Source organism: Nestor notabilis, unplaced genomic scaffold (genome assembly GCF_000696875.1).
Source record: "Nestor notabilis isolate BGI_N333 unplaced genomic scaffold, ASM69687v1 scaffold13405, whole genome shotgun sequence".
Taxonomy (NCBI): domain Eukaryota; kingdom Metazoa; phylum Chordata; class Aves; order Psittaciformes; family Psittacidae; genus Nestor; species Nestor notabilis.
In genome coordinates this window covers 1,555-11,569 of record NW_009929007.1, presented here as the reverse complement: position 1 = coordinate 11,569, position 10,015 = coordinate 1,555, and the positions used below count along the sequence as shown (strand labels likewise).

The 10,015-nt window shown below is 43.0% G+C and overlaps 1 protein-coding gene across 1 annotated transcript in view; it reads right to left on the bottom strand.

Annotated features, from left to right (window-relative positions):
- The window catches only part of LEPR (leptin receptor), an 18,505-nt gene that overhangs the window by 7,913 nt on the left and 577 nt on the right, over positions 1–10,015 (bottom strand). The window contains exons 2-9 of the mRNA XM_010014796.1: positions 9,575–9,719; positions 8,150–8,446; positions 7,856–7,973; positions 4,146–4,345; positions 2,475–2,623; positions 2,093–2,252; positions 1,930–2,012; positions 350–566 (exon numbers count right to left, since the gene is read on the bottom strand). Coding sequence (XP_010013098.1) covers positions 350–566; positions 1,930–2,012; positions 2,093–2,252; positions 2,475–2,623; positions 4,146–4,345; positions 7,856–7,973; positions 8,150–8,446; positions 9,575–9,719 — 1,369 coding nt within the window. The remainder of the gene's footprint in view (positions 1–349; positions 567–1,929; positions 2,013–2,092; positions 2,253–2,474; positions 2,624–4,145; positions 4,346–7,855; positions 7,974–8,149; positions 8,447–9,574; positions 9,720–10,015) is intronic.

Genomic DNA, 10,015 nt, shown 5'->3' with positions numbered 1-10,015 from the left:
CAGGAATGCTGGGTGTTCCCAAGAGAAAGTAGATGAAAGATCAGTTCTACAGTAAGAATTTCTTATTCTTTGATTAATTACTTTATATTCTGCTAGTGGAAAGTGACAGACAACTCTTTTCCCAACCCAGAGGTCATTAAGGTTTTCATGTGATGGAAAATTCATTTTTCAGCTAGCTCTGTTGGAGAGATGCAGAATCTGTTTCCTACATACAGCTGAATGTATCATCACAGAACATTTTTTGTTCTAAGAGAGGGAATTAGATTATAAAGAAAGCTTTGTCCAAAAGCACCTCAAGGATTCCCAGCATTTCCCACATCTCAAAATGGGCACTAACATGTGTTCTTACCTGTGCTCATTTGCTGGGACAGAGTTAAATTGAAATTAACTGAAGAAACTCCAACTGAATTCATGGCCAGAACAGTAATGGTGTGTGTGTGTTCAGTCCATGGAAATGAACAGGTAGTGCCACTGTCAACATACTCTGACCACGTGGTGTTTCCTGATGTCCGATGCTGTACAATGTACCGGCTCACGCTGCACAAGGAGTGACTCTTCACCAGTGGCTGCAGCAAACATGGGCATGAATTAACTTCCCAGAGTTTGATTTCAAAAGCGAACGTTATTTGGGCAGATGGCACTGTTCCAATGTTAAGAAAACATGACCCAGTAAAGATATTCTATAGGCTGTCTACTGTCCTTCTAGCAAAGGCTCTGTAGTCCATCTAAAAGCCTTGATTTCTTCTATCTCCCTCCCTGACAGCTGACACACTTCTTGCTGTCTTTCCTGAGGAGAAAAGGGGGAACAAGGAAATACAAACTTTCAGGCTGCTCTAGTAACTCCCTGTTTCATGTTAGTGTTTTTCAGGAGTGAAAAAGCAGCACAGATGACTGTTTGCATACTACACGTGGGCAAACAGGAGTGGGCAGTCACGGATGTGCTTTCTTCTCTGTCCTGTGTTAACCTTTTCACTGTGCCCAGTTTACGTGCAGTTCCAGTGGTGTTTGTACAGGCAGCTCCCTAGGAGTCAGTGGCACATTCTGCTCAGGGATCTCAGTCAGCAGAACTTGGCAGCTGAAGACTGCATCTCATTCTAAATTGCAGTCTGTGATTCTGTGTTACTCTTCTTTCAGAGTATTAAGAGCAAACTGCATTTTAAGTCTCTGTTTCATAGCATTTGTATAGCTAACACTGAAGGTTGAGGTCTCCATACAAAGGCAAGGAAGGTTGTAGGCTGCCTGGAGATCTGAGGGCTCTCCTGAAGTAGTAAGGACTGTAAGACATCAGGAACAATGGGATGTTCCCCATGGCTGTGATGCAGCCCCACATGCAGTTCAGCACGGCTGTGGTGCAGGCAACTAGACCTCAGATGGATCTACTCTACAAACATCAGTTCAGGAGGTTGGCCTGTGAGCTTCCCAAGCATGGAACATGCCTGCAGCCAGTGTATGTCTGTGCTGAGTCTTACCCATGTCACAACCACCCAGAGCAACCATGCAGCACTAGGAGAGTTCTTGTCCTACTACATTACTATGAACTTGGTAATGATTAGGGTGCAAAATCAACTCAACATGTGCCAGCAGGTGCAGAAGAGATTGAAGAGAATAAAAACAGAATGGGAGGAGGAAGTGATAGCAACAGAAGTGAGTTAAGTCCAGGACAAGCTCACTGAACAAAGACAACAAACCCATGTCCCATTGTATCACAGCGTTACAGTCAATATTCACCAGCAACCTCCACTTGTCTCCAGTATTAGCCAAGCAAGAGGCAATAACTCAAAAGAAGTCGTATCCCAAGTGCCTTGCACATGAAGCAGCCACTGCCCAGCTTTGCCTCCCAGGGAAGCATGTGCTTATCACACTCCCTTTCTGGCATTCTACCCATGGGTTTTGGAGCAAAGTGGAAGACCAAAATGGAGTTGTTCTCACCTTCCACAGGAGCGTGACATTCTTCTGCCTCTTTATGGGATCTTCAGTAATAATTCTCCAAAATTCAGGGCCTTGTAAGGGAGCTGCAGTTTTGAAAGAACAGTGTCACTCTTCAGTCTGAAGCTGCACACCCCCAAAGAGTGCACTCTGAAAGCACAAGTACCTTTGATATCTTTTACAAGGGTATAGGCTGATCTGCTCCAGTTGCTCCAGTAGCCTGATCCATCCAGCTCCCTGCACCGGACCTGAACAACATACTCAACACAGAGGTTCGGAACTTCTATCACAGCTGATCTTGTGGGTGCATTTGAAACTTCATAAAGCTGTAAGAGAAGTCAGAATAGGCTGAATAAGAACAAAAGGCTGTTTTAGCATCTGTTAGAGTCAAAATTCCTGAAAATGAATCCAATGAGAAAGTGAATTAATCAGTAACATAACAATTATAACCATGAGTCACTGCATGCCACAAATTCCACCTCAAACCAGTTAACCCACTCAATGACAACACTGCATCAACCCATGATCTAGATTAAAAGAGACAGTACCTCCCACATCATTTCCTCCCTGTTCACAGCATACCGAATCTGAAATTTCAGATCACTGTTTGCAAACAGAGGGTTTGTCCAGCTCACATTCAGCAGCCCAACATTCCTGGTGAGTTCCGCTCTAACACTGGAGGGAGGAAGCAGCTTCACTACAAAATGGAAAGAAAAAGAAAGGCTGTAAGGTCTGCACGGACATTGCTCATTAAATCCACTCATCATAGGTTATTTCCTTCTGCCCTGAGGGTGGCAGGTATGACATTGTGGCTTCTGCCATCCCAAGTAAAGCTTGACTAGAATGTAAATGTAACCATTCACCAACCCAGGCTGGCTGGACCATCCTCTGCAGACAGAGCGTTGCTGACTGAGAACGACAATGTTCATCTAATGGGAAATTCATTCCAATTTTGACCCAAAGGAAAATCACCAAAGGAAATCTTAAGTTGAAATCTCAAAATCAAAGTTTCTGAGTTTCTGACAGAATAAACATTTCATTTAATAAAAAATATGATGATCCATGGGCAAGTGTCAATACATTTCATTTTAATTTAAACCCCAATAGCTTCTATTGGTGCTAGTACCTTGTTCCTCCCCTGGTACAAACAGGAAATGATTATATATTTTTTTTATATATATATGTATATATATATATATGAAGCTTGTTTTGGCTCATCAAATGGCGAGTGAGGAGAAAATAACAAAACAAGTAAAACAAGCTTTCAGTGTTGGGTGGTGCTACAATGCGTCTGGTTTGGTTTATCATGGCACAGAGCACCTTTCACCAGTGTAGCTCAATTCTATTAACTGCTTTTTATTTAAAGTGATGACCTGAATAAACCAGACTCCTAAAGTTTTGCTTCAGCTCCTCACCGGGCAGCACTGTCCAAAGCCAGCACCTCCATCCAAAAGGGCACAGCCAAGCCTACCCCAGACTAACACTACAGCTGCTCCCCACATACATAATAGATGTGTTTTATTGTTCTGCTTTATTTCATGCAGCGCTTCTGTGCTCCAGCTGCCATGTTTTCTCTCTACATATTGTCCAATTTTGTGTCCAAAAAATACACAGCCCAATGAATGCTCTGAGTCACAGAGCAGATAATAAGTGTTTTTACATTTTGCAGTGCTTGAAAACACTCAAACACTGTCCCTGCCTCTTGCTTTTATAGATTTAAGTGCTCTGTGTCACAAGAGAAGCTTTGCAAAAGCATGCAAGAGCATGAACAGTCCCTATGATTTTAAACAAAAGGTAACTACTATGTAAGTAACACATATAGTGCTGTGTATCAAAGTATAAACTTAACAGCCACTTGAAAACTTCAGAAACATAAGATAACCAGAACCTTCAAAATGAGACTGTGTTTTCAAATACAATTCTTGCATTTTCTACAGATCTCTTTGCAAAACTCCCCACAGGATAAACACACAAAACTGGATGTTTCATGTTACAGGTATTAGCTGCAGCTACAATCTGCTCCTGTGCCAAGCAAAAGGTATGGAAATAACATTTAATCCACTGTCTTTTAGAAGACAATATCAAAGCTTTTATGTTCTTATGTTCTTTCCACAATCTAATTGAGTTAAAATGCTATGAAGAAGTACTTTACCTACACCATATAAGGAATGAAATCCAAGGTCACAAGTGAAGAAAGACGTGCACGAATCTGGACCTACCCACATCTGCTGGAACGACACAAGTTGGTGAGGATTCAAGTGTTCCTAGTAAGTGCTTAAATTCTATCCACATGGTATATCCAGATAAAAGAAAAATAGGCTGAAATGTGCACTCGTAAGAATGATTCTTCTGTAAATGACATTCCTTCACCTCTGATTTTGGAGATGTACTTGGAAAGTCAGAACAATAAATTCTGCTCCTTAAAAGAGAGAAAAACCACATTCAGTTAACACATTGCAACTATAAGCTGCTTGTGGCATCAATGAAATAGAACTCTGAAGGCAATTAAAACAAATGGTGTCACTGGAACCATCTGGGGTTTTCTGATGGTTATTTGGAAAGATCTTGAAATTGAATCTGCACAAAATGGAAAAACAGCATTGCAGTGTTCCTCCTCAAAGCTGTGGTTCTTAGCCTCAAAAAAGCAAAACATGAAGGCTTTCCCCTGTGCAAAATCTTCTGACAAGAGACTGAGTATAGAAGAAACAGGTATGACAAGCCCAGGCACCTCCAAATACTCATAAATCATAGAATCCCAGACTGGTTTGGTTTGGAAGGGACCTTAAACTTCACACAGTCCCACCCCCTGCCCCAGGCAGGGACACCTTCCACTAGAGCAGGTTGCTCCAAGCCCCTGTGTCCAACCTGGCCTTGAACACTGCCAGGGATGGGGCAGCCACAGCTTCTCTGGGCACCCTGTGCCAGCGCCTCAGCACTCTCATAGCTAAGAATTTTTTCCTAATGGCTAATCTAAATCTCCCTTAAATCTAAATCATGTTCCTTGGGTGCTGTGTATTAGCAATACACATAGCAAGGCAGATCTCCTGCTGACAATTTACTTCAGCTGAGAATACAGCTTTCAAAACACCAAAGGCCATCCAGGGGAAAGCTGCCACTTGGATCAGCCAGGCAGTGAAGTCTCCAGGAGATGGAAATCCCATAAAAAAATATCAGTTCTGGAGGGTGCTATTGAGATCCCACATACAGACAGTATCTCATCTGGCAACAGAAGAGAGGAGATCCAGACTCTGGGTAAAACAGCACCGACACCTTATCAGTGATGGAAAGTGTTCAAATTCCTCCTAATTTTTCCTAATCTTGTGGCCAGCTCAGACTTGTGGTGAGAGTGGCCGGATAGAGATTAGTTATCCAACTGAACCACAGAAGTTACACTTAGCTGAATCTCTTCCTGTCCACATAGCTAATAGTGATTAAACCGGTGCCTTGTGCTTTGAAGGCTCAGCTCAGCATTCCCTGGATTTACAGAATGATCATCTCTGCACTGTTTCTGTTGGCAACACTGGCTTTAGAGGAAGATGTAGTTACAACCCAACCAAAACAAGACCAAAGCTATGACAACCAAGAGCAAAGCTATCACACCAATGTACTGCAGAACACTGGATTTCATCTGCAGGATGTAATTGTATCAGGCACTAAGAAGAATAGCTGCAGGCTCCTGGAAAACCGGATGTGTCTGTGCTGATGTGACACATCTAACTTCCAGCTTTCACCAGGAGGACTTGCCTGTGTCTAAGCAAACACCACCAATTCCAACATACTTGTGGTGACTCCTACAGATAAGTTAGGTAATTAAAACCCCTATTTCATGTGGTTTCAAAATTCATATTCTTTTTCTGTATTTTTGTTCCCAATATGCAACAGATTGTTATACAAATGACAGTGGTGATCCTGCCCCTCTGCTGTGCTCTGGGGAGACCCCCCCTGCAGCCCTGATCCAGCTCTGGGGAACAGCACAAGAGGGACGTGGAGCTGCTGGAGCGAGGCCAGAGGAGGCCCCGGAGCTGCTGCGAGGGCTGGAGCAGCTCTGCTCTGGAGCCAGGCTGAGAGAGCTGGGCTGGGGCAGCTGGAGAAGAGAAGGCTCCTGAAGGGGACACCTTAGAGCAGCTCCAGGGCCTAAAGGGGCTCCAGGAAACCTGGAGAGGGGCCTCAGGCAAGGGCCTGTAGGGAGTTTTTCCCAGCTGGAACTCCAAAGGTATTAACTACATATATTGCCAACCATATGCTGGGCTGCATCCCCAGAGCCTGAGCAGCAGGTTGAGGGAGGGGATTCTGCGCCTCTGCTGTGCTCTGGCACACTGCCAGGTTGGACACAGGGGCTTGGAGCAACCTGCTCTAGTGGAAGGTGTCCCTGCCCGGGGCAGGGGTTGGAACTGAACGAGCTTTAAGGTCTCTTCCAACCCAAACCACTCTGGGATTTTATGATCCTGGTATTCTCACTAAGTATACATTTTTAAAAGTCTTATGCTTCAACTGTTTGGAAATCACTACATGAATGTGGTTGCCCATTATTTATTTGTTTTTATTTTTTCTCTTTCAGATCTCACTATCAACAAACAAAGACCAAGAAAGATGACAATAAACACGAGCATTTGGGAAGCATTTTCAGCCTGTATGAACGTTCACTGTTTGATCTAGCAGACTCTAACAAATGCACAAGGTATCACCTCCTACTAGCAAAGAACATTTTTAGTTAAACCTGAGCAAGTAAAAAGTGGGAAGAAAAACCTTGGCAAGAGCAGCATGGGTTTTATTTCAAGCTCCCTGCCCAGCTGCACACTCATTATATTCATATTTGTGAAGACAGTTTAAACAAAACCTACCTTAGCAGCCAGTTAGTCACTAATCCTGCCCTAGAAACCTGCACATGAAGTATCAGGCATTCTGGTTCTTACTTTAGTCCAGAAAATGCTGAGAAATATTCAGCTGGGTACTACAATAGTCCACCTCCAACAGAGAAAACAGTTCAGCTTCCCAAAGGATTAGAACCTCAGGGCTGATCTAAGCTTGTCTGCCAAAACTTTTGCATATCAGGCCCAGCAGAGCAGTAAAACTGAAGATATTTTCTCAGGAAGGGTTGTCTGTCTGTCTTGTTTATATAAAGGTTAACATGGTTCTAGAAAACTCTCAAGCCCAATACGTTAGTTAACTCAAAGGGATTTGTTTAGTTTCATGGTAAAACATCACTGTCAGAGGCAATATCTTTGCACATGAATGAAGATAAGGATGATCACAGCACTGATTTAGTAATCAGGTTTGTGTTTTGCAAGCAGGAATTTTTAGGAATGTGTTTGTTCCACACCCCAGTTCTCCTGCTCTCTCCAAGACAGGCAAAATTAAACCATCTACCTGAAAACTAAGAATTGCTCTGGCCACCAAAAATCCTACCTACTTTCATAAAGCAATATTCCTTTTATAAACTAAGATTTGATTCTCTCTTTCTATGCAAGACTTTTTCCATCCTGAATGAAAGAAGCTTGTTCACAGAATCTATGTTACACACTAGGGTATCTATGATCCCCCTTCTAAAAATGTATCATAGAATCCCAGACTGGTTTGGGTTGGAAGGGAGCTTAAAGCTCCTCCAGCTCTAACCCCCTGCCATGGGCAGGGACACCTTCCACTAGAGCAGGTTGCTCCAAGCCTGGCCTTGAACACTGTCAGTGTGCCAGAGCACAGCAGAGGCGCAGAATCCCCTCCCTCAACCTGCTGCTCAGGCTCTGGGGATGCAGCCCACCATATGGTTGGCAATATATGTAGTTAATACCTTTGGAGTTCCAGCTGGGAAAAACTCCAGCTTACAGACACTGAGGACATTTTATAATGACACCTATTCAGAATTCTTTGCTGTGATAGTATTTCCAGAGCAACATTTCCCATACATAATGAGTGCATTAAAAGCTGTACACACCTGTGGTATCTTAACTGCAAGGAACTCCCCAGGAGCATAGTGTTTGGGTTTGCAGACCATCTGCAAGTCATTTTAGTTAAGTACCCATCCGTTTCACAAGTGATATTAATATTCACATCTAATTAAAACACATGGAAAGTTGATATTAATAAAGATACAAATTGTTTATACAGAAAACATTCATTACAAGCACGAACTGCTCAATAAAATCTAACTGGAGTTTAGAAGGGAAATATTCCAACCTTACTATTAAAATGCAGTGAAATGATAATTCAAAATCAGCTGGAATCTTACCTACTACATATAATTCAGCGTATCTATGATGACATTCCCTATTTTGATGACAACAGTACAATGCGTTATAGAAGAAACTTCCTCTAGGTTTTGTTGCTTTCAAGTTGAAAAGAGTAACTTTGCTTACACGGTCATTCACAAGCGTATACTGACTTTGTGGGATTTCTTCTGCTAAGTTCAGCCACCAGACAATCTTCTTGGATGCTACAAGCTTGGTTTTGTTTTTATAGATGCAATGAAAGGAAACGTTAGAACCAACACTGGTCAGTAGCTTAGGAGGGAAGTACAGGACTTGAGCTACACAGAAGGGGGAAAAAAGGGGAAAAAATATCCATTGAGGTTAGAATCCAAACAAAAACACCCATAAAAAAGCATATGACAATGGAAAAATATTGTTATAATCCAGTTCTAAATTTCCTACTTCTTAATTACTATTAACAGCTACAGGGGAGAGAGGCAGGAATGAGCCTCTGACTGTCTCACTCCATAACTGACATTTGTAAATTCTGCTAAATATCTTTAATATCCCCAGGCAAACATGAATTAAATGAGCAGAAATCACTGGAGGCTCCAGTGAAAGCAATATACAGCAGCCCAAGGGAAACAGGGAACCACAGAGGCTCCTGTGAATTAAATCTCAGGAAACCAGATTAACACTGCTGCTTTCCACTCAGCCCGCTTAAGACACCACGTCAGCTTATTTAAACACTGCAGTAAGTACTTGCAAGCCAGAGAGGGTTTGCTTCCACCCCTCATCTCACAAAGACAGACACCACATAAAATCCTAAAATTGTTGTCAGGTAAAATTGAGAGAAGATCCAAATAAGAGAAGAGCAATGTTTGGGTTTGGAGGGGTGGCAGGGAAACACCATCTGACTCTCTGAACCCTGCAGGGTGTTGAAATCTCATTAATTGAAGCATTAGGTGAAACTGAAGCATGGAGAAGGCCTGGAGAGACCTTAGAGCAGTTCCCAGTACCTAAAGGGGCTCCAGGAAACCTGGAGAGGGGCTTTGGACAAGGGATGGAGGGACAGGCCAAGGGGAATGGCTTGAACCTGCCAGAGGGGAGATTGAGATGAGCTCTGAGGCAGAAGCTCTTCCCTGTGAGGGTGCTGAGGCACTGGCACAGGGTGCCCAGAGAAGCTGTGGCTGCCCCATCCCTGGCAGTGTTCAAGGCCAGCTTGGACACAGGGGCTTGGAGCAACCTGCTCTAGTGGAAGGTGGCCCTGCCCGTGGCAGGGGGTTCATAGATGCAGAAGGGGAAAGAACTTTCATGGGATTTTTCAGCTCAACTCATGCCTTCTGTACCCCACTCAAGACTCCAGAGGTCTCAACACTCAAGTATCCCACAGAACAAAACAAACTGGGAAGTGTGTTCTATTCCAGAATACTGCTTACTGCACGTAAGCAATGTGTGTGACCTACCTCCCAAATTGAGGTTATATGGTGTGCTCCAGTCACTCCAGAACCCAGGACCATGGTGATTCCTGCACCGCACTTGAACTAAATATGAAGATCCAAGCAGTGTATTGTCTATGGCCAGTGAGGTTTCCAGAGCAACCTGAACCATCTGTGGGATTATCAGAAGCCATTAGTGTTGTATAATGAAACAGGATAAAGACAGAGGGAACCAAAACAAACAGTCTAGAGAACAGGTTTTAGGTAGCAAGTTCATTTAAAAAAGCTTTTTTCTTTAAATTTATTGTATATTTTAATATAGTAGAGATTGTATGACTCCCTGGAAAACATGTTATTTCATTATCAACTCCTAATTAAGAGCTGCTTTTTATTCCAGAGCCAGTTGCATGGTAGCAACAGGAAAAAGCAATTCTCTAATAAAAGCTATAAATGCTAAACTTATCGTGG